Source organism: Vanacampus margaritifer, chromosome 1 (genome assembly GCF_051991255.1).
Source record: "Vanacampus margaritifer isolate UIUO_Vmar chromosome 1, RoL_Vmar_1.0, whole genome shotgun sequence".
NCBI lineage: Eukaryota > Metazoa > Chordata > Actinopteri > Syngnathiformes > Syngnathidae > Vanacampus > Vanacampus margaritifer.
This window is the reverse complement of record NC_135432.1, coordinates 18,074,372-18,101,882: the sequence shown is the minus strand read 5'-3', so window position 1 is coordinate 18,101,882 and position 27,511 is coordinate 18,074,372. Positions and strand designations below refer to the sequence as shown.

The following is a 27,511-nucleotide window of genomic DNA, read 5'->3' as shown; positions in this document are numbered from 1 at the left end:
AGCAGTGAAAAACGGTTCCCAGTTGTCTTAATGAGATGCCAGTGAGGTTTTCATCAACATTTACCAATGAGAATTATAGAAGCATATTTTCATGTTGAAGACCTCATTTTGGGGGTGGCGCAAGTGTATGCTTAATGCAAAAAAAAAAAAAAAAAGATGATCAAAAATCATTAACTCATCTAAACTACTTATAAGGCGCTTTCACAACACCCGCAGCTGTTCACAAAACATAAAATAACAAAATCAGAAATAACCCAACAAGGGTGCAGAGTTTTATTGCCTCCTATGGATTCCACGTTTTGTTGTTTGAAGCTGTTAAAGATGAGAAAGAGCTCAATTAAAGTCTCCATTGAGCAGTGTGAGGGTTCATACAATGTTGATGATAATAAAAAAAAAAGAAAATGACATGAAATTATGAAAAGCTGAAAATTAAAAACAAATCCTAACATAGAAGCAGGAAAAAAACGAAACTGTAAAATATCACAGAAAATAAAATATGTAATGTTCAAGAATGACATTTTCAGGCTATATTTAAATGATGTGAAGTCAAGACTTGGCAACAAAAAAAAAATTCCCCTTCCTAACATTTCAATGGACATTGGGCTGCTCCTTCTTGGTGAGCTTTCCCTGACCACCTGGGGGCAGTATAACACAAACATACAGATTAATCTGTCAAAAACAACGGGCTGCTCTACCGTTTGTGTTGCCTCATTCCAACACCAATGGCATGATAGTAGGCATATTTGTTATTCGCTACAGTTCAATATGGTACACATTTTGTGTTACTCTTTCCATTATAGGCTATAAAGGGTCACAAAAGTGACCATGACTCCCATCCAACTATTCTCACAGTAACGAGTAGTCCTACTGTGCCCAAAATAATGTTTTTCTTCTCAAATCAAACAGACAAAGTGCACGTGGTACCTTGACCGACAAGTGCCCCCCATGTTGCATCTATTTCAAGTTATGAGCGGTTGCTTACAAGCACATACATTGCTTGAGTGAAGTCGAAAAAAGTCCAAAGAAAAATACATGTAAAATGATGAACACACTTGCAAGGAGCAGGCGCAATCCCAACACTGAACGAATCGCGTAGTAACTGAGTTAGAGTTGCTGACGTCACACCTTGAAAGTCTCACATCACCACACAAATGGACTTCTGGCTTAATTAGAATTTAGGAAGCCAGTTTATTTATGTACATTATTAAACCAATTTGTGATGAAAATGCTGCGTGTGTGAGCAGGTGTGTGTCCCCGCCCCCCCGATCCGCTTTCCCGCTGATGACTAATAGTGCTGTTGTCAGCGTTGGCAGGAGGATAAATAGCCGCGGCACACAATGAGATAAAAAGACGGCGCGCCACGTTTGCTAACATTAAGTAGGACCGCCCGAATAGAAAAGGTGCCGTCCTTGTTTCCTCACACCGGACGCCTCGTACATTCATTACGGTGCTACGAGGTGGGCAGCTCAGGGCTCCCCCCCGACCACGGAGGTGATGCGATAATGGAGAGGGGCTGCTGGGCCTCCTTCGTTGAAACACAATCTGAATGGTGAAGGCTTGAACAGGAATTGCTGTGATGGCTGATATGTCTGTCGGCTTGGACTTGCAAAGACTGCCGCCACATTGTTCACCTTGTTTGATAGACTGTTCTGATCTGTTTGGCTTTCCTTCATTACACTTCTAAGCATGAAAGCCTATGAACAGATAAAGTGGCAGACTGTCAGCAATACTAATGGAAGCTAAGTCATTTGAGATGGTTTGTCTTAGCACCGGAGGATATTAATTCAGGCAAGGTTGTAACAATAAGGTATTTATTTGGAATACAAGATGAATGACAAATACATTCAGTCAAGTCAAACCATGTTGAATGTGAAAAAATATGAACCATTTGTGTAGTTGCTTTTAACATGAGCATTCACCTGATTTATGACTAAACACATTATTAGTATTATTTTAAGGATCCTGCTCATTTCTGGTCAGGTCAATTTTGGACACCACAGCCAACATGGCTGACACATCTTTGTTTAGCAGACCATCCACCCGCAGTCAGGCTTTCGTGAAATAAAATGCACACATATCTAGAACCTTGACCAAACACGGTCATCACACAAGCAGGAACAAATATGAAGTAGCAAGTAGTATAGTATTAACTCATTCACTGCCATTGACGTCAAAAATTCATTTGAACTATTTCTAGTTAACATTTTTTTCCACTTTTGTTAACAAGAGTATGAAAACCTAGATTTTTTTTAAATTGTACATTTAGAACAGATATCAAATTTATGATTAATCGTGAGTTAACTATTGAAGTAATGTGATTAATTACATTTAAAAATTAGGAGCGTCAGGCAATTAAAAATCATACTTAATTGCATGACTTACGAGTTAACTCACGATTAATCACAAATTTTATATCTGTTCTAAATGTACAATGCACAAAAGTAGAAAAAAATGTTAAACTAATAGAAATAGTTCAAATGAATATTTGACGTCTATAAGCGTCAATGGCAGTGAATGAGTTAATTAAGATGATTTTAATTGACTAAACAACTACTTTGGCCAATGCCATTTTGCATGCTGCCAATCGACGGCTCATTCATTCAAATCATATTTAAGAAGCATCATGACAATAACACAACAATCTCATAATTACTCATATTTCTAAACATTGCTTTTTACTTACATTAGCTCCCGCTTCTATTATGTGTGTTAGGCAAAAATGACAAAGTAATAATCACAGATAGTCCTCAATTCAAGGATTTTGCCATTAAAGAATCTTGATATCACCTTTGGATGGATGATCAATATGAGGCACGGCATCTTGAAGCTCCAATACAACGCAACCATGCAAAAATGGCAAATAATTAACGAAACCACAGAATTGGCTTTATTAAAATCGTGGTCCATGAGTACCCACTTTGCCACCACGTAGCGCCGGCCCTGAAATTCAGTGAGATACTGTATACATTTATAAAAAAAAAAAAAAAGTGATATAAAATAAGAGCTTTGATGAAATATTTACATCTGTACAAACACAATGTGAACAGAACCCGCATCAGTCCCAATCAGCTCTACTCGTCACCCGTTTGGCCAAACTCCTCCCTCAGCAGTTTTAGGACATTGTCCGAGTACTCGTCCCGGGGGCGTCCCATCCCGCTCAGGCACACGGGCTGCAGGTCCGGGTGCGGGGGCACGAAGGACGACGGGCAGTGGATCTCATTTAACGTCAACCAGAAGGCATCGGGGTCTACTTGGACCAAGTGGTGGAAAACGCTGTGGAGGTCACAAACAACGTCAAATTCAATCTGGGATTCATTCTGCAAAAATTGAACACATTTTATGTTCAATACGGGAAGAAGTCTTAAAGTGGAAGTCAACCTTAAAGATTTGTTGACAATGATATGTTATGCGTGACCTCACTAGTCTAAACATGACATTCTGATTGTTTGTGCCATTTTTTAAAGATTTTCACGTTCTGAATTCAAGGACAAGTCTCAGCAGGGCTTCAATGCATTTGACTCACCAATTGTTTGCTCAGGCGATGAGGTCAGGTCAGGTTATGGATGTCCAATAGTTTGAGGAGTTGATTCATAAACAAAATGAATCCTTTCATCTTGAAATATTGCACAATATCATAAATAATGCTAATAACGCTTGAAAAACCTTAACGAGCCGAGAGGCCTGCCTATAGCTCGTCTCCCCTCCCACACACACATAACCAGAACTAAGGCAGCCATCTTGCTTTTTAAACCTTTTTCCAGAAGGAAGTGTACACATCTCAATGTAGTAACCATACCTGGCCAGTGTGTGTGTGGGGGGGGGGGGGGAGGCATACAAAACAAATGACCACACTATGGTTAAGACTTCAAAAACAAAGCAAAAGTAACACAAAAAGTACTTGCATACTTGCTTATTTCAACTTAACTAATCTTCTCTATGATATCAATAACTCTAACTCCCTTTAGATATAATGGCTCCAACACAGATTCATTTTATATTTGTGAATTTGTGAGTTATGACGCAAAATCCAACCATTTTTATCCATCTCAGGCGGCGGCCATTTTGTCCCTTGCTGTCGACTGAAGATGACATCATAGTCGCTCAGGGCTCAAGCAACGACCAATCACGGCTCACCTGTTTTTTGTTTAGTTCCGTTTTTTAGAGAGTTCACTATTGTTCATTCGGTAATCTTACCGATTCGACATGTCATGATTGCTCTCTCTCTCTCTTTTGTTTCTTCTCTTCTTTTTTTTTGCATGTACGTGAGTATGTGCATGTGCGGGTGTGTGTGTGTGTGCTCGTTAATTCACCTAAAACCTATTAAAAATCTCATACCGTTCACCTAAACCGAATACTTCAGAATCCAGCTAGAGCCGTGAGGTTGTCAGGAGACCCGAGGAAGGATCAAAGAAAGGAAAGAAAAGTGAAATCCAGCTGCTCACCTGTTTTCTGAAGGTGAGCTGTAAATGGTTGTTACCTGAGACCTGAGCAACTGTGATGTCATTTTCACTCGACAGCAAGTGGCAAAATGGCCGCCTTCTGATATCGATAAAAACCTGCTGGATTTTGCTGCTTAGCTCATATTCCACAAGATGACTTTAGCTGATGGTTTTACCTCAAGCAGGCCTGTTGCAGTCTGATGGGTTGTCTGCAGCTCAGGTAGGGCAGGCACGCATTACAAACGACATCCAAGTCCACTTCGGCTGGAAAAACACAAACCAGCAAACAAAACGGGTCAGTCAATATAATGGCATACGCTCAAAAAAAAAAATGCTTCTAATAACGAAATCCCTGTAAGACGGTGAAAGATGAAGATAAGAGGAGAATTGATGAGACTTTGCATTTTAACACCTGAAGCAGGGCTGGCTGAGTGAGCAAGCGTCACAGCAGGGTGCTTGTGCTTATCGTGTTTTCATCTGCTCCCCTTTCCAATTTTCAAGCGAAAGGCGGTGGGCTGGTGTGGAAAGCCCGACTGACCGACCCCTGCTTCCCTTTCAAGTCCACTGATCACCCCAACTGGACTTTCACCAGCAAATGGCCACTTTTCATTCCCTCCCATGTTGCCTTGCTTCAACTCTTTCATCTCCTTTGCTTCATTCTGACATCACCCCCTTCCCTCCCACCATGCCCCCCCCCCCCCCCATCTCGCCCAATCCTCACATCCCCGTCAGACACTTAGCCATTCCCTTAGGTGCAAAACGGGCTTCCTTTCAAGCCTCATTTCAAAACATGTCGATTTCCCTCTCCAGGCCGAGCCACACTGGCGGCGTGTCAAGAATAAAAGAAGCGGTGCACATTTCCCAGTTCAATGGGATTATTCGGCTACCACTTCTATCCCTTTTCTTCAGTTGTATCTGCCGCTGCACTCATGACCACCTTCTTCTTTGTGGAATCCGGCTGCTTGGAAAGCAACAAATACTCAGGTATTATGTTAGTCGTTCTGTGGCAAATGAAGAAAAGGTGAAATTGAAGCAGAAGCCGATGACCAGGGGCGCCATATTTTATTTGCTTCTGCCCGTCTCGGTGTCTGCGGCTCGCCGTGTGACTGAGGCTCGCTAATTGGCTTGCTGCAGGCGTCCCAAAGGCGAGCGGGAGCCAAATCGGTATTCACGCGAGTGAGGCGGCATGCTCGCCACCTTGCGAAGAAAATCTCTCGTGCTATGGAGGGCAGGAGGGGGGGAAATCCAGTACAGTAAATCCCTGCGACACGGGTTTTGGTGGATAGGGACCAAGCCCAGCAGCAAATAGCAAAAAAAATGGAATTAACTGAATAGTGATGATGGCAAATCAGTAAATATAATTTCAAACTCATCTTATGAATTAATAGTTTGCAAATTAGATTTATTTTTTTTTTAAATGCACTGGCACTGCATGTGGTGAAGACTCTGCCTAACTTTTACTAGAAATGCAAGCTGAACTTAGCTGACCAGAACTGCCACCGTTAACTTGAAAAAGTAACTTGATTACTTGACTTTAAAAAGTAACTAAGATTAGAAGTTACATTCAACAAATGCAGACAACCCAATTGAACATGAAACTGACAACCAGTTCTGCCAATACATAATTGGAAGTGCATATTTAAAAGTGATGTTTAAGAATAAAGGTTCCCCCCCCCTCTTTAAAAATAATTCCAAAACCTTTTTTTTTTCAACATAAGTAATTATTGTTTTTTTTTTTTTTTAATTAAAAGACGTTTTTATGGATTTCACTTAACATAAATGGGATACTAGCTTTTTTTTCTTTATTATTTTTTTTATTAAAGAACCTTTCTATCAACAATCAAGAACTTTATTGTCATAATGGAAGCATAACAAAATTTGGTTCCAGCAGCTTTCGGCACAATTTAAAAAGGCACATAGCATAAAAACACTACATAATAAATAATTAAAAAACGCAGACAAATTGTGCAAATAGGCAAGATATTGCAACATTTTGTTAAACTTCACTTATAAATATATTTTTTAAGGTAATCTGTTTTGGCCTGACATTGTCATCGTAAAAATAATATTTATAATTGTTTATAAATTTAACACACAGCCTTATGGGTGTTTTCTCATTAAGCTTGAATGTGCTGCGATTCCTGTTTTTTTTTTTTTTTTGGGGACGTTCTGGTAGTGATTTTGAAGCTAGATAACACTTTGTCAACAGCACAGAGTAGCGCGTTACTTTGTGGCACATTACCGGCATCACTAGCCTCGACTTACAAACATTTTAGTCCCTCAGTGGAGATGTATAACTTCAACAATATTTCCTTGACATCAAACACTATTTTCCTATTAAGCTGGGACTTTAGCACCATCTTTTGTTGCTATAAAAAACAGCATGGAAATATTAATTTTTTTTCCATCTTATAACCTTCTGAATTTCACCCATTTATGGCATTAAGAGTGCGGCTGATTTACATAATGACGCCCCCGCCCGCACCGAGGTTGACTTGGCCGCTAGGCAGGGGAAAATTTGCTGTTGCACTCTTAGTATGTTTTTAACCTTTTTGAAAATAAAAAAAAAATGTTTTTACCTTGAGCGAATGAAGTTAGACATCATTAAAATATACTTGTGTTCCCAAACCTTTAAGGCTATTTGGATTAACATTTTAGTAGCAGAAAATATGGCGTTATTAAGTGTAGGAAAAAAAAATAAGTACACTAAACTTCATAACATTTCCCCGCAGGGTCCTCCCTAAAAAAAAGGATGCTGATTGACTTTGGAGCAGCTCTCATTTTACCGGCACAAAATTAACCTTGAGGGAGAAAAAAATGCTTGCAGAATTTACAGTAATAAAGTCATACAGTACATAAGTTTTTTTTGTTTTGTTTTTTTTTGGTTTACATTCCACTGAGTATTGTGAGACATGATGTAATATGAAGATGAAATGGTTGTATAAGACTGCCACCTGGTGGTGGAACTACATGAGGACGTATGTATATACGGTTATCCACTGCATATGTTTGTGTATTTTGTATTGTATAGTTTGTTGTTATTTTAGGGAGCCAATCAACATTTTTCATGGAAAACACTTATTGGAGGCGTATACTTTTTATTTTTGGGATACTAAATTATTATTATTTTTTTTTAAACAGTACACGTACTGTGGTTCATGTAGTTTACAGAAATCTCAAATGTTGGATTTTTTTTCTTTTCTTTTTTTTCCTCAAATCTCAAATGTTGGATGATGTCACTGCAGCATGCCCCGGGATAATATGTACATCTGTGTGTGGTTCTGTTCACTTACTCAGGTCCAAACTCTGGCACAGTGAGCCCAGTCCCTCAAGTACCGCCAGCTGCAATTTGTAGGCCAGAGTGTGAGTGTAGACGGGTCCAGCTTTGGCGCTGACAGGAGCCTGCTTAGCCAGAGAAGAGCTGAGCTTTGGCAAAACCTCCTTTGTGACCCTCCTCCTCAGGAAGTCGCCACAGGTACGACCCAAAGTACACAAAACCTGGAAAGTGAAAGTTTTATGCCGACATGTCACAACAGGCGTGATTATTTGTTACGTACCCTAAAGGCTCTGAGGACGGCTAGTGGGTCATCAGCTGTCAGTCTCTGCAGGAGGGCGGGCCAGCAGCGGTGGGCCATGGGTAACAATTCGTTTTCCCTCTCACTCAGCACACTAATGCACAGCTCCAGGACATCTAGCACCTGAGGCAAAACAAGGTAGAAGTTTTATGTCTGCTGTATGGCCCACATGCATGAATCTGATAGACGTGTAAATTCAGCCTGGGAATTCTATTGAATTAAAATAAAATAGTTTTAATGCCAGAAGAAATATTCTTCAGAGTCGAGCTGTACTTTATAATAATACATCACAGTACCTTAAGTCGGAGGCGGAGATTTGAGTCAGACAGCAAATGAATGCAGCGTTCCATAACATCTTTGGTAATGCTGAGGTGGGTGGGAAGTTCCGCTTTCACATCACAACCACCGGCACCGTCGTCTTCTTCAAACTCTGTTGTGGGGGGAGGGATCTCTGCAAAGACAGTAGGATGCCAGTTCAGAGCTGCTGTCACACTCGCTTGCCTGGAAATGAGCGCGTTAAAGGCCTCACACACTCGAGTGTATGTTCAATGACATAATTACATGCGAGGTGATGTCAGAGCAAAAGCGTGCCATTTCTTTTAACTAGAGATAACCCGATATGTTTTTTTTTTTCAGAGCCTATACCGATGCAGATTATTAGTAGTCAAGGGGGTCGATAACCGATATTTGGAGCCGATATTCATTTTCACTAAAAGGGGAAAAAACAAAACAAAACAAAACCTCAAATTCTTCACTTTGCTCAATTTTTTTAAGCATATGTTTTTTTGACCAATTTTTATGATTAGAAAAATATTGGACTCCCCCCCAATCTTAGTCAATAGACTTCTTTGTTTTAAAATTCTAACAAAAGGTTCAGCGTTCAGGGTCGTTAGCAGAGGTGGAAATCTTTGACTGTCTCACGATTCGATTCCCATTTTTGGGTCTGCGATTCGATTCAGAATCGATTTTCAATTTAGAACGATTTTTTGTTCAAAATGATTTCATTGGCAATGATTTCTGCTTTCATTTATAGATTACAAAGAATCGTCATAATCTACTGTAGTCTGACTCGCTAATGCTAATTAGCACACTACTCGCGGCACTTTTATCACTCAAAAGAACGGCTATTCATACAAAACGCTTCAGGAATGAGAAGCAAGTTAACATTACTCACCGACATATGCTCTTCCTGTGCTGCAAAAAAACCCCGACAACTTTTACTGGCATAACTTGATTGATTTTTCCTTCTACTCTCTAATGTGGCTACAACTTGTATATACAGTGTATCAGAACGTACGGAAACACACTGCCCCTAAGTGGCCAAATCGTGTACAACATGAACAGCACTCCCAATAAAAGCACACACAAACAAGGGCAAAACAGTATAAAATAATTTAGACAAAATCGATTTTGGGACATTTAAAATCGATTCTGAATCTTACTAAATGAGAATCGATTTTTTGGGGCACACCCCTAGTCGTTAGCATGTATTTAAAAAGTGAAATAAACAAACAACTAAATAGTTCCCTATTGTTTTCTAGAAGAAAGCTTCCCAAAATTTCAATGTATCTGAAACGTTACATTTTTACTGATCTAATTTAAAACAAGAACAGAAGATGCAAAAAGTTCCCAGGGTCAGCAGCATCTCTTATAAAGTTAACTGAAAATTTAAATGAATACTTCACTCAAGTTAACAGTTTTAAATTGACCTAATATAAGATTATTTCATTTGTCAAAATGCTGAATATGGGTGCTGATAGTCGGTCTATCCCTACTTTTAACCGCCAGCTCACTACCTTATACTCTGGCACTGATACGACGAGGGGCCAGACACAATCAAAACGCTACGGTTGGTCTTGTAGCTACGGATTCGTACCCAGGTCTTCAGGATCATCTTCCTCCATTCCAATGCCTTGTGCCAGCTCTTTCTGTTTGCGGTAGTCCAGAAGGAACTGGCGGATGTCGAAGACTTCCTGCTCGGCCGAGGTCTGCTTGGGCCGGGCAGGCTCTTTGGTTTTGCTAGAGGTCAAAGGGAACCACCTCGCTGAAAGAAAAGGTCGCAGGAAAATAAGATAAGATTAGATGAGGTGACATACTGCAAACAAATTTTGCTTTCCTTTCACGACACTGTATTTTATTCCAATTGAAATTTTAATGATAGGATTAAAACTTAAATATTTTCGGATACTGTTCCTCTCATTCACTGCCATTGACGACTATAAACAGAAATAGTTCAAATGAATTTTTGACATTAGTTTAACTTTTTTTTGAAAACCTAGATTGTTTTTGGTACATTTAGAAGAGATATGAAATTTGTGATTAATCGGGAGTTAACTAGTGAAGTCATGCGATTAATTACGATTAAAAAGTTTAGTCACCTGACGCCTCAAATTTTTTATCTTTTTTTTTTTTAATTCATTCACTGCTATTGACGGCTTTAAAACGTCAAAATTTCATTTTAACTATTTCTATTTAACATTTTTTCCCCACTTTTGTTAACAAGAGTATGAAAACCTAGAATTTTATTATCGTACATTTAGAACTGATAGAAAATTTGGGATTAATCGCGAGTTAACTAGTGAAGTCATGCGATTAATTACAATTAAAAAATGTAATCGCCTCTTGCCGCTAATTTTTTAATGATCTTTTTTTTTTTTTAAATGAATTTATGGCAGTGAATGAGTTAATTTCACAACAAATACACCAAGTTACAGATCATTTTGGTGCATACACAGCTTGAGAAGGATATTTTCTCTTCTTATTATCGACGACTCGGATGTAACACGACGTCCCTTTCGTTAATAGCGTGACATCACGTGAGAGAGCTCACCAAGCGCCTTCATGAGCGCGTGCAGTACGGAGCAGAAGAGAGAGGCGGTGTGATCGTAGCTCAGGTCGAGCGCCATGAGCACGTCCTGGATGATGTCTCGAACCAGAGGCAGCAAAGTGCAGTCAGAGTGAGTCAGCATCACGGTCAGCACCCGTGGAGCCTGCCAACAACAAAGACATGATCAAACCGGACTACAATTTGAAATGGATTTCGATATGTAGTGTGTTTGAAATCAAATATTCAAACACTTGTTTAAGCAAGTTGTAGGGTAAATCAGTTTAGCCATGGATTGATCATGAATAACTGAAATAATGAGAATAATTAAAATAATGCAGATTCGCAAGGGACCAAGTGTGAGACCACCAACAAGCGTACCTGCGGATGCTGGCTGAGCCTCTGCAAGTTAAGTGAGATGTCATTGAGCAGATAGTCCGAGTTGTCATTAATCAGCTCCTTTAGGGACGAGTAGCCGCAGGCCCGGCTGATGTCCCACATGGAGTCCAGAGCCGCTTGTCCGACCAGAAGTGTTTCCTCACCCGCTTTCTCGAGCACAGGATACAGCGACGTCATTAGCAGGGGACGGAAGTTGTGTCCGAGGGCCTGCGCGAAGCAGGCCACGCCTTCCAGCTGGATGCACAGCTGCCAGATGTTACTATTGAGCTGGTGGAGCGTGGAGGCGGGCGAGGAGGGATGGATGACCTGGAGAGGGTCGGCGTGAGTGTTGGATATGGAGAGGAGGACGGGCGGCCTCAGCAGCTAGAGATAGAAAACCGGTCAATGAGAATACATCATTACTATTTGATATTAGTGTGAATGCTTGTATTTGGGGTTACTATTTTTTTCTCTCTGCATGCCTTAAAAAACAAAGAAAGTGTGAAAAGCTGAGACGCCAGTGTTATCAAATTTGGCACTTAAAACTTCAAAATGCCAACCCTAAACACAAACAACTACAATATAGCACATTAGCTTGCTTTGCTCTGTGTGGAGGTGAGCCAAGTGTTGGAAGCCTCAGCAACGCAAAAGGGTGCAGATTCCCACATTTAGACAACTAGCCAATTAAATTTTTTTATTTTTTTTTTATCAATACACACAGTTGGAACTTTATGAAAAGCACCAGCTTTCTCACGTGGACATTTTCCCACATAGGCCTTTGATTAAAAAAGTTCTTATCAGCACATGCGTGTGTATGAAGGCCAGCCAGTACAATACTGATACGTATATATTATATACTATACTGTTATTATATATTATATATATATATATATATATATATATATATATATATATATATATATATATATATATATATATATATATATATATATATATATATATAATAAAAACGCGTCACTTTTGTTTTTGCTCCCATTTTTTCACGAGATGAACTCAAAGATCTAAAACTTTTACCACTTACACAATATCACCATTTCTCTCAAATATTGTTCACCAACCAGTCGAAATGTGTGATAGTGAGTGCCATATCAAGATGCTCATGATGAGTGCACAGGTGTGCCTTAGACTGCCCACAATGAAAGGCCACTGTGAAATGTGTAGTTTTGTTTTATACAGTTTTTTTTTTGACATGTCATCATCATTGCTCTCTCTTTTTTTTTATATATATATATATATTTTTAGTATTATTTTGCATGTGCGTGCGTGTGTGTATTCAATAGTTCACCTAAAACCTATTAAAAAATCCCATACCGTTCACCTAAACCGAACACTTCAGCACCCAGCCAGAGCCGTGAAGCCGTCAGGAGACCCGAGGAAGGACCAAAGAAAAGAAAGGAAAGTGAAATCCAGCACCGACAGTTTTATACTGTTTCTGAGTCCCCAGAAAACCAGTACTGACTGAGAAATGGTGATACTGTGTATGTGGTAAAAGTTTTAGATCATAAAAAATAGGAGCAAAAACAAAAGTTTGTATTTATATTGTTGCATGCATCAAATTCAGAGATGTCCAAATAGCGGTCCCAAATACCTTTTCAGCACATTTTCTGTTTATCATGCACTTACAGTAGCTGCTTTCCTTCCTATTTTGGTAAAAAAACAAGAACAAAAAAAAAAAACATCTAATACGTCTGGGTCCAGAAAAACTTGTGTGTCCTCACCTGTTGGTCCTGTCGATCTCGGTCAGTCTCCTCGTTGACTATGATCAAGTGCCAGTTGTTGAGGCTGATGTATTCCTCCATGACCAGCATCACAGCTGCGTTCAGGTCTTCGTGAGAGTGAGGAAGTCCCCCATCTTCACCCTCCAAGCGCTTTCCTCCCGCGTTGACAGAAATGCCAGAAGCGCCTCTGATGATTTCATTGAGAACCATGGCGGCCTGCTTCCTGTACGCTGAAGATTGACGGTACAGCTCCAAGAACAGGTCCGTCAGCAGAAAAAGGTTGCCATAGTAACCTACGAGTAAAACATCGGAGAAATACTTTTAAGGATTTGGATGTCGACAGAGAGGTGACGTAACGCAAAATGCAAAACAGATGAGGCCCTCATACCAAAAGTCCGGCAGATTTCTGTGAGCACAGAAAATATCTTGTCGTCTGTAAAGAAGAGAAAATGTTTCCTCCGTACGTGAGCCGAGTGCTGGGAACCTGCGCTCGTTTCTATCGTGGCATTGTGACCACGTTCTTCTACAATACGGACATCTGTGACGTCCAGCTCGAGCACCTGCGAAAACAGCAATTATTTGTAGAGCGTGGCAGAAATCTGTGCTTCTGTAAAAAAAAAAAAGAAAAGAAAAAGTGCACAATCTCCTATAATTGTATCATTACATTTTAACTCATTCACTGCCATTGACGGCTATGGACGTCAAAAATTTGTTTAACATTTTTCCACTTTTATTAAAAAGAGTATGAAATCCTAGAAACAAATATTGTACATTTAGAACAGATATAAAATTTGTGATTAATAATGAGTTAACTATTGAAGTCAAGCGATTAACTCATTCACTGCCATTGACTTCAATAGTTAACTCACGAATAATCATACATTTTGTATCTGTTCTAAATGTACAATAAAAAAAATTATAGGTTTTCATACTATTGTTAGCAAAAGTGGAAATTTTTTTAAACTAATAGAAATAGTTCAAATGAATTGTTGACGTCATAACCGTGGATGGCAGTGAATGAGTTAACATTGTTGAATGTGTTTGTGCAGTAACAGTAGGGGAAGTGTGGCTGTTGAAACTCCTGGAGCAGTCCTAACTCCAATAGTCAGCCTGCTTGGATGAGCGACAGAACATCTTCTAAGACAAAACGGACAGTCCAGCTGCAATTTATTCAATGTCCCGAGAATACAATGACCCAGACGAATGAGAAAAATCACAGGTAGGTTAAGCATAGATTTTAAATCAGTGGTTCTTAAAACATGGTGTTGACCAATAGTGGTAGACGGGCTCCCTCTAGTGGTACACCAAAGAATTACTGCCCAAAGACAGTTCAGTTGTATTTATTTATTTTTAACTCTTTGACTGCCAAAAACGTTAAATAACGTTTAGTAAAATTCTATGGAGGAGTGCCAAAGACGTTAAAAGACGTTTGTTTCAAAACAGAGGTGAAACTAACCATTTTCTATTGTTGATTACTGAAAAACGGAATAAGGTAGAAACAAACATTTTTTTCTGATGAAAGATGAGAGTCCAATCTTTCATTTGGTAGTATGTGTGTTTCCATAGTCCAAACACATCATTTTCTATGGACCTTGAAAGATCAGTCAAAATGCTTAAAATCGGCTGGCACCCACGGCATCCCTTTTCTGAAAACGTCTGGCAGTCAAAGAGTTAAAGTCTATATTTTAATTTTATATTTAAAAAAGGAATGTATTTATATACAATTTTATTTAGCTATTACGCACAATACATTTTGAGTATTATTTTATGTTTGTTTTTCTCCAATACGTGACACTGGCCTACAATATTAATACAGTGGTACGTCGGAGTTTGAACACAATTTGTTCCTGCGAAGTGTTCAAAGTCCGAATTGGTCAACCTCAGAAACATTCTTTCCCATAGGAAATAATGTAAATGCAATTAATCCGTTCCCAAGCTCCAAAAACAGAAAATTCCCATTTTAATTTATATTTGTGTTTTTTTACATTTACATGAGCGGTCCTTGCGTGCGTTTTTTAACGTCAGGCACGTTGTTGAACAGCTAAGGGAGATCCTCGTGCCAGTATTTACAGAAGTCACGGTAGTTAACGGCGCGATAGTCTCCTTCCTAATTCCACTGTGGTTCGTAGCACTGTATGTTTTTCTTTGCTGCCACTGGCACTGTTGTCTTTCTTTGGGGCCACGGCGAAGAAAATTGTCGTGGAAAAATAAAAACGCACTCGCGAGTATGGAGCACCTCCGGGAGTATTCACGATCTGACTGGAAATGAGCAGTGCATCGTCTCAACTGCCGCAACGTGAGCATTTGCCATTGCTCGGCTTCGCTCGGCTACCCGTTTTCAAGGTTTAGCTTGCTTTGTTTGGGAGTTCGAACTCCGAAAATGAGTTCAAACTCCGAGGCATTTTTTACTCCGATTTTTTGGTTGAAGTCCGAATTGTACGAGTTCTGAGACGTTCAAACTCCAAGCTTCCACTGTACGTACATTTAGAAATAAAATCAGATTATTATTTTTTTAGGAAGATTTAGGCCTACTATATTGTAATGTTGCTCAAGATGGTGGTACTTGGAGCTAAGTATGAAAAACCCTTCTCTAAACTGTCCATTATAGTGTTAAAGATTAATTGGTGACCAGTCAAGGGTGTACCCTGCCTCTTTCCCAAAGTCAGCTGTGATCGGCTCCAACACACATGTGAACTGTGTTAACTGTCAGTATACTCGTCTTAATCCCTTTCATACAGTATGAACACTGTTTGTTACCTGCATCAGAGCTTTGGAAATCCTCTCGAGATGCACAGCTGAGTTCAGCACCACAGACAGCAGCGGTCCTAGCAGCTTTAAATAACCCAGAAAGACATTAAGGACAAACAGCTTCTTCTGGTCATCTGAGGTCCGCATCAGTCTTGGCAACGAAGTAGCCAAAGAGTGAAGATTCTCTGACAGGACGTCAGTGAACGTTTGAGAGCCGTTTTTACATTTGATATCTTCGGGGTTGACAGACATCTGATTTTTCTGGGAGGCCTTTTTGAGGGCGACTTCACACCTAAAAAGGAGAAAAGGTGACAGGATTAAGCTAATAGTCTTCGGCTGAGCACACAAAATAAAAACAAACCTCTCTCGGACTCTGGGCTCTTCGTCATTAATTGCTCCCACCAGTGTCTCCAGAAGCAGCCCGACACACTCGCCCAAAGACTGACTACACCTGTCCAGCAGGTGCTCGGCCAGCTCCACTACCTCCAGTCGAACCCTCCAGTGCTGATGCGCCACTGTGCTCGAGATGATCTTCTTCAGGAGCATACACAGCTTTCCCGATGTGTTCTTCACCCAATCTGGAGTGCGATGGACCATCAGCTGGCCAATCCTCCCCAGGTCCACTGAGGGAGACTTCAGTGGCTCACTAGACTGAAGCTGAGCATCTTCCATGACGAGACTGACAGTCCTGGACCAAACCTCAAATGACAAATATGATTTTTGATTTATGAGAAATATAAAAAAAAAAATTATCAGTCCATAAAACAGCTCAAACATTGTATGTATTTTATAACTGGAAAATAAGATTACCAATGATCTAAATCCGGTGCTTCCACCACAAGTTTGGATGCAGGATTGATTATAAATCATAAACCATATTATGTAATTACAATTGATGTTACCTTGACAGCCCTAACTGTAACTCCATGGCCTTGTCTCACATCTCCTGTAATGATCCTGCCCACTGCCATTGTAACTCCAGGTAAGAATGAAGCCATGGCATTGCCTACTGCTTCCCGCTCTTCTGAGGAAGGCACGACATGATCCTCACTGCAGTCACACTGCACAGTCAACACCTGGAGGAACTTCAAGGCTGCTATTTGAACATCTCTGGATTTCTCCTTCTCAGCTAAAGCCAGTAGCAGTGAAACAGCAGCTCCCAGCTCAGGCAACGTTGTGGCTTCGAAAAACTTGAATACAATATCTCCATATGCAGAATGAAGCAAAGCGTCCAGGCATCCTAGCACTGTTAATTTCAGCTCCTCAGATGTATCTGCAGGTTTGCCAGGATTGTTTGGGGAACTCAGGCAGAGGCAGAGCTCTGAGAAGAGTTCATGGAGGGTCTGCCAGCTCTGAATACAGGTGTTCCCCAGGATGTGATGCATAGTTTCAACCACTGCTTGCACCAGTTTGTCTTTCTTGGGCCTGGGCACTTTGAGCACAAAGCGGAGCGGGAAGAGGACATACTCTTGGAGTTGCTGCAGGGTGGCATCGTTGACCTCTTTTAACTGAGCACTCAATGTCTCAACATTGTCCAAAGTAGGCACACGTGTCAGCAGGACACAAGCTGGGCGCAGGTAGGCAAAAGCAATCTTTGGATCGCTTATAAGGACCATGGTTGGAGGCATCACAGCTGAGGTTCCTTCTCTGTGGGGTAGAAACAAAAATGGTAGTTCTTGCCGTAAATTTGGCATTACTTCAATGGTTAAATTATAGTACTAACAAATGGTTAGTTGATAATAGGGAGACAACACTGTTAGAATTGTTTAGAATGTGTATTCTTTTAAGTGCATTATATAAAAATAAAACCCACAGAAGCCAATGTTTACAAATGTTATATCGTACTGCTGTAGTGATCAATGCTGCAAGTAGGAAGTTACCATACACATATGTTGACATTTAGCATCGGACTCCCAAAATACGGAACAACTTGCTGCCCAGCATGTTATGTTATTGTATTCAATAAGGCCTAAAACATACCTTCAATTTGCTTAGTTCAGAAAACCCATATTACAGTGCAAAATGCACTAAATGTTTCTCAAGAAAAGTAAATATAAGCGCAGTGGCGAGTGGCGACCAGTGACCATATGGGGCCGATGTTGGATGACGTTCTTATTATGCGCCCATGACGCAATTTATGTTAGCCGAATATGTGCTGCTTTCGTAGATGGTAAAAAAAAACTACCTCTGACTAATCTTAAAGAATAAATGTAAAGAAAATTTCAATCGAAAATGAGGAATACAATTTAAGATATAATAAACAATTAAAACGAATAAATTAATCATATATCAAAAGAATAAATATACTTTGTGAAGGGGAAAACGATTTCTACAGCTTTATACCCGTCTAATGTTTTTACTTTGAAAAATATAGAGCGGAAAAGATATTCACGGGTTTAAACTTTATACAGCCGGTCAACTTCACTGTCTTCGTTTTTTTTGTACACTATCTCAGTTGTAGGGCATTCTTTTGTTTATCGCCTTTCCTTTCGAGGCATTGGTTTCAGACAGTTAGCCAGGTAACGAAGGTAATGCCAGTTGCTATTATGACCATTTCTGAGAGTTAACTCGAAAGCGGCTAACACTTGAGCTACATTAGCTCCTATGTAACTTACTGCTGGACATGCCAATCCTATGTTATTTGATTTCTAAGTAAAACGGCTCTGCGTTTTAAAAAAACAACTTGTGATTAATTCGTGCTTGTTGTTTCTATATTCTATTTTATTTAGTGAACCTAAAGCCTGGCATAATATTTAATGTTGTTTGTTTTGGTGCAATTAGAGGACCGTTGATTTCAAATTGGAACAATTCCATTCTTATATATATATATATATATATAAAAATTATAAATTGTAAATTGTAAAAAACAAAACGACCCAATACGTTACTTGATATACTTTTAAGTGAAACGGTGCAATTCGGCACACTTAAACCTAATATCATAAATCAATACCGATTTTCTGGTTCAAATTCAAAAGTTTTTGTTTTATCCCTAGTATGTATCTTTGTATGCATGTATGTGTATAATGTGTATGTATGTGTTACTATTGTTATTGTTATCATCCATCCATTTTTTATAGCGCTTCATCCCCGGAGAGGCGAAGGTTTGTTGTTTTTGCGAGGGTATAGTGGATGTTGATTTTTCTTCAAGGTCACAAACGGTCGCAAAGACTTTCGCCAACAGTTTTAATGGCGGCAATCAGTTTTTCTTGAATTGTGACCGTATTAAGTTTTGAATTGCGACATTCGGCAGTGTGTGGAGTACTGTACTGGCTGGCCTTAATCCCTTAATTCAGACCACCACAAATGTTTTAAAAAGTTAAGTTAAAAAATAAATATGTTATTTCAAATTCTTGTATAAAAATAAAGAGAAACGAGTGGTTTATAAAATGGAAGGAACTCGCTGATGTTACGGTTTTGTGGTTATTAATCAAAAGTGATTCAGTAGTTTTAACTGCATTTCCCTTTAAATTCTGCATTTCCCTTGCACAGTTTCCCCGGCGTCTGTATGCCGGTCATTCCTATTCTGCCCATCGTGGAGTGACATTATGGATGAGGAAACTCTGGAGGGCGCCATCTCTACGTATGAAGCCCAGCTGCAGCAAGTGGATGCCACTCTGGCTGCTGGCCTGGATCCCTCCCAGCAGTGTGACCTGCTCAAACTGAAAGAGGACCTGTGTCAGCTGATAGAACTCACCAAGGCCAGCCTGCTGTCTTTCAGAAAGAGTCTGCTTCTAGCTTCCCTAGAGGACACCAGCGGAGTGCAGGCCAACACGCAAACGCCTGCGACTGACACAAAAAGCGATTTGAATTCCGAGTTTGCTGCTTTCTACACTGAGCTCGGGGAGGGTTCGGGGACTGGCTGTGATTCCAAGGAGCGGGACCAGGAGACTGACAGTTGTGTAGAAGATGAATGTGAAGAAGAAGAGGGGGAGGAGGAAGACACTTTGAGTGGCACCAAAGTAAGAGCGCCTTACAGGACGTCGTGGGGCACCCTGGAGTACCACAATGCCATGGTGGTCGGGGCAGAGGAACCAGATGGAGAGGAGGCACAAGTTAGAGTTTTGTACATTTATCCCACACAAAAGTCCATGAAACCATGTCCATTCTATCTTGAGGATAAATGTCGCTTCGAGGATAACTGCAGGTGACGCTTTTTTTTTTTTATAACCTCAACCTTCATCACTGTGTATTTTTGCATTTGTTAGCTAATTTATCAGTGTGCTGAGGAAGCACTGAAAATGTGTGGATGTATGATCCCCCCACCCCCCCCTGTTTTTTATGCCATTATATATATATATATATATATATATATATATATATATATATATATATTTATTTATTTTTTTTTTTACAATTTTTCAATTTTGTGTTTCAAAATATTGTCCAGCAGGTGGAAGCAAAGCCATATTGTCATCATGATCAAATCAGCTGTACTCCCAACAGTGACGATGATGATGATTAAAATTGAATTCCAATTGGCTCAGTAATATACTGCAACATCATTATAATTATAACGCTTATAAATCAGTTAGGTGACTATAAACACACATAATTCATTATTACCTCAGAAAATTATAGTATTTTTTTTTACTATTTAAATGGTAAATGCACTGAGCTTATATAGCATTTTCTACACCAAATAATAATGATATACTGTATCTAAAACAAAATACTTTTCTAGATGCATCGCCTCAGTTTGGCCTAAGTTTAACTTGCCAAATATGAGGAGCTGCAACTAATATTTCACTATGTTGTTTTTATTTTAATTTTCAGTAGAGAGACATGACTGTGAATTAGCCATTTTGTTTGTTTTATTTCACAGCAATAGAATCCCTTCCTTGTTTGTCTGTTCACATTACGCAAAGGTTTTCCCACGGTGAAGTGGTATACGTGTCGGAGCTCAGAGACTTCCTGGACTGTGACCTCAGTAACCTTGAGGAAGGCTCGTCCTGCTTGACTCGGCATGAGGATGGCATCTGGTACCCGGCCAGAATCACAGGTGCTGGCCTCATTTGAGAGTTCGCAAGTTAAAACTTACAGTTGCACAACCCGATGACATCGGGAAAAAAATTATAGTATTCGGTTTTGATTGACAGGGGTCTTATGTGCAGTATATCTTTATTCATAGTGGCTTTTTTTGTACGTATGTATTAATTACAAAAAAGTTCGTGAGATATTGGACTTATGTGGGAAATTTCCAGGTGAACCTAAAATTCACTCGAACTTGAGTTGACCTGTAAACGTTTTACGCGCATGTCCAACTGTTCAATATTTCAGGATCTTTCGCAAAATTTGCTGTTCCTCAACAAGGAGCTGACTGGTAACATTTGCAATGGGTGTTGGATTCATGAACATTTCTGATGTAACTCTTCCAGACATAGGATTTAACTCTGTGACGCTATCTGAGAACATCCAGTTTGAAGGCTTACAATATTGATTTACTGCTGAGCAATTGTTAGGTGCCATTTTGGTCACATGATGTCAAAATGTGATCAGCACGATGAAGTTCACCGTTTAAATAGCAATCCTAATTAAAACCGGACATTTATTGGTTGATTTGTGGATCAAACTTGCTGTGATTTGTGCAGGTCAGCTTCTTGTTTCTACATTTGAACAGAATCTGCCTGTCTTCCAAAGATGTTTTTTCTTCTCTCATTTAGATATCGATAATGGCTTCTACACTGTCAAGTTTGACTCCCTGCTGCTAAAAGATGCTGTTGTTGAAGCCGACTGCATCATCACCCCACTCAGAGAAGACGACCCCCTCTCCTCTGACTCGGACCCGGGCGATGCTGAAGATGACGCGGCTTACGCCACAGGTATTTTTCAATCAGATGTGACGCAAGACTTTTTTGGGGGCGGTGAAATAGAAAACAGGTGTATCTACTCGACATTTTGGATGACTGTCAAGTAGATTCAGTAGCTTTCAGTATTGGTATGTTTTTTTTGCAAATAAAAGAAACTGCAAGTGACCAGGGGGTGATGGTTAGCTCACTGCGTTGAGCACCCGCACCATGTGTAGAGGCTCGTCCTCGGAGCAGGCGACCCTGGTTCGATTCCCGGGCTGTGCGGTCCTTTCCAGCAGGTCATTCCCTCATCTACTCTTCAGCTGTCCTGTCAATTAAAAATTGCAATTGACTATAAACATGAAAATAATAAAAACTGTTAAAATACCATTTCTAGGCATTGTATGTGATCATGCGTAAAATAAAAAAAAATATTAAGCAAATAAATTGTAGCTTAAAATACAGTATAGTCAACTTCAGAGCTATCAGAAACTCGCATACGATGGATAGAGCAAAAACATACATGAATGCAATAATTCTAGATATTATAGATCATGGTGGTCACATGATAATAAGACGAGAATGAAAGCCCCGGTGTCACGCTACAAACAAACACTCAACATACTCAAATACTGGACAAGAAAATCCATCGATATCATCATTGTCCCTTACAAAAGAAAAGAAAAATAACATTAAAAACCCATATTTCCCCCCCCTTGATTAATGTAATTTGGTCCCTACCAAAATAAACAAAGAAACAATTTCTTATGAATTTCTGCCTGCTGCCATATTCCGGCGAACAATGGCTCGTTTGAATTTATATTATCATAAAACTACTTTTGTTAGCCATTCTAACTCCATGTTTTGTGTTCTTTCCTTGCAGTTTTGGAGTCTATTGGCGAATCGACTGCAAGCAGTACTTCCGTTTTTGGCGGTTGGGAGGTTCACACAAGAGGCATCGGATCCAAGCTCATGCTCAAGATGGGCTATGAATATGGCAAAGGTGGGTGGAAATGGACTTGAGTCGTTTCTATTTTGAATGAATTTTGCTGTGTTGGTGAGATGCTCGTACGAGTGGTTGACTCACAATAAATGACACTAAGAGGGAGATTGTCATGTTTTTATATCCACAGAAAAAGGCCCTTTAACATGTCACAGTCAGACTGAAGAAGCTGAATTCAATTTGGAAGTTTTTGTTTCAGGCTCCCGATTTTGCACATGCTGGCTCACTGACGCATGGAAAACAGATTCCTGCATTACATTAGGAACGAGATTTCTGTTTCTGGGTAAACCCTGGTGTGTTTTGTGTTAACCGAAAGCATCATGGCCACAAGCTAAAGAAGCCAATCAATGTATATGTACAAAAAAAAAAGAAGATCATTTTATTGATATAACATGAGGGATAGTCAGCCAACATTACTAAAGCAGCCGATCCAAGGTTACCATGGAAACGATCAAATCATATTCTCCTTATTGGAAGGTCTTTTAAAAAATTTCCACAGCTCAAAACGTGGACGTTAGACACATAGAGCGACGTAAGCGGATTCTCATTCAGAGCAATAATACTTTGGTATCACCGTACATGCGATGGTGAACTTTTTTTTTTGCACTTGAGTGACACTTAAGAATGTTTGAAAAACAAAGTCACACTGATCTTCACGTTACACATTACTTAGGTTTTGTTCATATCACAACACTGTCTGTGACATTTTTTTTTGTATTGAGACAGTTTGACTTTAGAAGAGATTAGGGGTGTTAGAAAAAATGGATTCGGCAATATATCGCGATATTACAGCGCGCAATTCTCGAATCGATTCGATATGCGGCCAAATTGATCTTTAAACAATTTTTTTATGGGAATATTCAACAAAACATCTTAGGGTTAGGATTCACACATGGAAAAATGTTATATTAATGGAACATTAAGCCTTAATATTTGATTTCAGTGCTGTTCAAAAATGAAACCTGTTTGTTTAATGCAGTGGCTCCGTTATAAACCTGAATTTTCAGATAAATATTTACATTTTCATACAAATCTTACAGTGTTCATGTACAAGTTTACTGATTAGTATTTTCTAAATTTGACCCCCCCAAAAAATAATCGCAATAATCAATTTATAGATTAGTTTAATTAATTTATAGATTAGTATCGGGATTAATGGTATCGGGATTAATGGTATCGAATCGAATCGTGAAGACAATTCACACCCCTAGAAGAGATTATTCATATTTTTCATGAGATAAACTGTTTTAAAACTCAATGAATCATAGGTTTGCTTTTGTTTCAATTTTTTGACAAGTTAGGCAATAATGGACAAATATATTCATCTTGCTTGTTAATGTAATGAAATTGTAAATGGATTTATGACACAAGCCAATTTCATGCATGCTACATTTGTCTACAAACAAGCAGCTGCCATTGCAACTCATTAAAGGTCAAAGTCATGATATGAGGCATCAGCTTGCTTCTTTTTCTGTGATATATTGATCTGAAATGGAAGGTAGCGTTACCAAGACGACGTAAAGGAGGCCATGTATCTGATTAGAGCCAGAAATGTGAATTACAACCCGTTCTTTGTTTGGAATGTTTCCACCTTGATGTTTTCCTGACTGGGTGAGCTAACAATTTGAAACTGAAAACAAAGAACATGACAGGGTCAGAGGTTTTGCGACGACATGGGCTCTTGGATATTTTTCTGTTCTCGATGCCATTGATATGCATTACCACGTCGCTGGGGTTGCAACGTATCAATCACAAAAGAGCCACGCCTAAAACAGTACCCTGCTTTATCATCTAGCTCACTCTAAATGGGAACAAGATTCATGTTTGGAGCGTCACGATGCTTTGAAGGAGACGTGAATACTGATCGAGACCATAAAGCCAACTTCCACAACAAGTTTGTCTCTTTTGTTGCCTCAGGTTTGGGAAAAACGCAGGAGGGCCGAGTGGAGCCCGTCATGGCGGTGCTCGTACCCAAAGGCAAATCACTGGACCAGTGTGCCGAGTTAACCCTGCGACGCGCTCACAGCAAGCCAAACGGCGGCGTGAAAACGGGCCGGCCTAAGCGCCGGCGGAAGCCCAGGGTGGCCAACGGAGAGCGCCGTACCGTCTTTGATTTTCTCAACCACAAACTGGGCGCCACGGAGCGTGACGCTGCCGAGGAGGGGGCGGCGACGGCCGCGGGGTCATCCGCACTCTCCGGGGTGGAGGCTTACAAAGGGGGCACGAGCACGAAGAGGAGTCTGAATGTCAAGTTGTTCCAGGCCACAGAGAAGGTGTCACAGACTGAGAGGGAAATCCAGAATCTCACCCAGGCGCTCAGCAGGCAAACGGGCAGGTCAGTGTTCATTTCCATCGTGATTTACAATGAACATTTCAGCAATGTGAAAAGTTGGATTTGGCCATTTTCTAATTTGGGGCCTTCATCATGCCATGATGTAATTCATTGGTACCTTGACTTAAGAGTGCCCTATCTTATGAGTTCTCTCTCATTCATTTAATTAAAAAAAAAACAGATGTGAGCAAAAGTGTGACATAAAAGTGAGCTTCACTGCTAAATGGCAGCAGCAACTTTTTAGGTTTTTCATGCATTTTTTTGTGCCCAATTTCTTGTTTTTCACCTAAAGTGCTAAGGGCGTGAATGCATTTGATGCAGTAGTGAAGCTTCACAAGTCCAGTGAAAGTAAAGTGACAACAATGGGCGCAAAGTGAATACTCTTATCAACAAAAGTGAAAAAAAATGTTAAACTAATAGAAATAGTTCAAATTAATTTTTGACGTCTATATCCGTCAACGGCAGTGAATGAGTTTAAGGTACCGGTACTCTTGACGGTGGATGATTCCAGTTCAAATGCATTTTTGATGTCAATAGCCGTCAATGGCAGTGAATGAGTTAAAATAAGACTGGTATCGGCACCGATACATCGTATCGGTACTTGCCCATCCCTACTTATTCCAGTTACAGTACAATAAAGTAGAACAGATCTGTCTGAAGTATTTGACATAAAGAACATTGCAAACAAAATTCCTATCCCTGACAAATACAAGCGATTTAACAAACTTAAAATTATTATTATTATAATTATTATTTAACAAGCCAAGTAATGCACTCCATTTGGCCTCAGTTGGCTCACGACGATGACGATGACTGATCGATTATTACGCACATCCCCAAAGTAAGGCATCCATCCCACTTGTTGTTTTGAAGTGATGAGTCATTGGAATTCAGGTCTGTGGTTAAACGTGGAAATGAGATGCAGAAATTCAAGGTGAGACTTTGTGTTTGCGGCCAACTCATCGGGGAGAGTGCAGCCCGAAAAGCAGCACGTCTCTCCCCACCTCCTAATCTGTTTGTTGTCTGTGTCATTAAAAAAAAAAAAAAAAAGGGACGCGTCCAGAGTGAAGCAGCTGGAACAGAAGCTGTCGGCCGCTCGTCGGCTGCTAGCCCAGCACAAGGCCCAGGAGCTGTCCATCCAGAGAGAACAAAACAAGGCCAACACACACAAGAAGATGACCGAGTTCTAAGCTCTCTTTTCACTTTTTTTTAGTACTTTGTTTTAGAAAAGCAAACACTCACATATGGCAGACAACAAAATAAGTGCTAGTTATTTGACTTGTTTACTTTAAGTCACTTTTTCTTTAAATTTGGTCTGTACAGAAAATATCAGTCGTTCATTTTTGTTTGTAATGACTTTTTATTTCTCTTCACTAAAAACTGAATTTGGAGAACCTTCCTGTATGTGTGTTTTCCTTTCTTGGTGCAAAGTAGCTCCCTCCGTCTGGATGTTGGGATTGTTTGAAAAATGGAATTGTATTATTTTTAATGTTGGCTCCCAGTTTCAATTTGACAGTACAAGTGCAACACACGATTTTATAAATAATTCCTGACAAGTTGTTCGCATAAACATCTGCTGTAGCTTTAACTCACAAATACAAAACATAATGCATCTGTAAATGCAAATGTAGAAAGTCTCATGGTTTGCCCGTATTGTTTTATAGCATTCTCATTGGCGGTAAAAGAGAAAGCATTTTACTTTTTGACTAATGTGCTCAGTTTAAGTAGCAAGTGGTCATAATCTACACTGATGGGGGGAAAAAAAAATCTATTTTAGGCCAATTAGATTTGAGTGTCTCAAGGCTTTCAGTTCCTTTGGATTTTTGGGACAATTATTGGACATGATGTTTTTTAAAAGGTCATTTCATGTCCATTTAGGTTGCCGTGCTCACTGAGTTAATAGTAAGAATTATTGGAGGATGAAAATCAAATACGCACTGAGGAACGTTAATTGACAGGCAAGTCAATTAACCTGACAAAAGCAATCAATCATTAGAATAAATAATAATAAACACGCATTGGTTTGTTGTGATTCAACAGTTGCAGTACAGTATATGAAAATGGTCTGGACCACAAAAAAAAAAGATGCTTCCTCACACATTTTTTCAATACAATCCAGGTCTCTTCAGAATAGTCCAATGTGATTGTGCTTATCCATTCTTGGGTGTTAAAGGTCACTATCCTGTCGAAAGACCTGTGACTTGACTTTTTGGAAATAAATGATTCTCCAGACCTATCCCCATCTCTTCTCTGGGAAGCTGGGAAAGCAGTAATTAGAGGTAAAATTATATCATATTCATCTTATAAAAAGAAACAGGAGCAAAAATTAGAAAAAGACTTGGAAGATAAAATTAAACAACTGATGGATGAGTACGCAATAAACCCAAATAACCAAATATGGACTGACTTACAAAATACAAAAATACAATTAGACGATATGCTAACTAAAAAGACAGAATTTATAATACAACAATTGAGATACAACAACTTTGAATATAATAACAAATCAGGTAAATTTCTTGCAAACCAACTTCAACGCAATCGGGAAAAATCTCTTATAACGGCTATTAAAGGGACAACTGGTGAATGCACACAATCACCAGAAGAAATCAATCAAATTTTTTACAACTATTATCGCAACCTATACTCAGAAACTAATAAGCCTAACCCTGAGCATATTGAGG

General features: G+C 39.6%; 2 protein-coding genes and 1 long non-coding RNA gene across 3 annotated transcripts; 2 read left to right on the top strand and 1 right to left on the bottom strand.

The window, feature by feature from the left end:
• Positions 1-1,794: 1,794 nt before the first annotated feature.
• On the bottom strand, positions 1,795-17,801 carry tti1 (TELO2 interacting protein 1). The gene is made up of 14 exons (XM_077555039.1): positions 17,684-17,801; positions 16,606-17,350; positions 16,065-16,402; positions 15,713-15,995; positions 13,344-13,515; positions 12,956-13,248; positions 11,220-11,600; positions 10,845-11,004; positions 9,891-10,058; positions 8,311-8,465; positions 7,997-8,137; positions 7,733-7,937; positions 4,616-4,703; positions 1,795-3,273 (listed from the first exon to the last, which is right to left on the bottom strand). Exons 2-14 carry the CDS (start codon positions 17,329-17,331, stop codon positions 3,072-3,074), a joined length of 3,312 nt encoding a protein of 1,103 aa, XP_077411165.1. The 5' UTR covers positions 17,332-17,350; positions 17,684-17,801; the 3' UTR covers positions 1,795-3,071.
• On the top strand, positions 5,210-8,123 carry LOC144040665 (uncharacterized). The gene is made up of 3 exons (XR_013289791.1): positions 5,210-5,423; positions 7,737-7,914; positions 8,004-8,123. It is a non-coding gene; the product is annotated as an uncharacterized LOC144040665 (long non-coding RNA).
• A 136-nt stretch (positions 17,802-17,937) lies between the features above and the next one.
• On the top strand, positions 17,938-26,225 carry zgpat (zinc finger, CCCH-type with G patch domain). The gene is made up of 7 exons (XM_077553470.1): positions 17,938-18,231; positions 19,196-19,850; positions 20,572-20,705; positions 21,367-21,525; positions 22,376-22,495; positions 24,413-24,830; positions 25,879-26,225. Exons 2-7 carry the CDS (start codon positions 19,252-19,254, stop codon positions 26,015-26,017), a joined length of 1,569 nt encoding a protein of 522 aa, XP_077409596.1. The 5' UTR covers positions 17,938-18,231; positions 19,196-19,251; the 3' UTR covers positions 26,018-26,225.
• Positions 26,226-27,511: the final 1,286 nt, after the last annotated feature.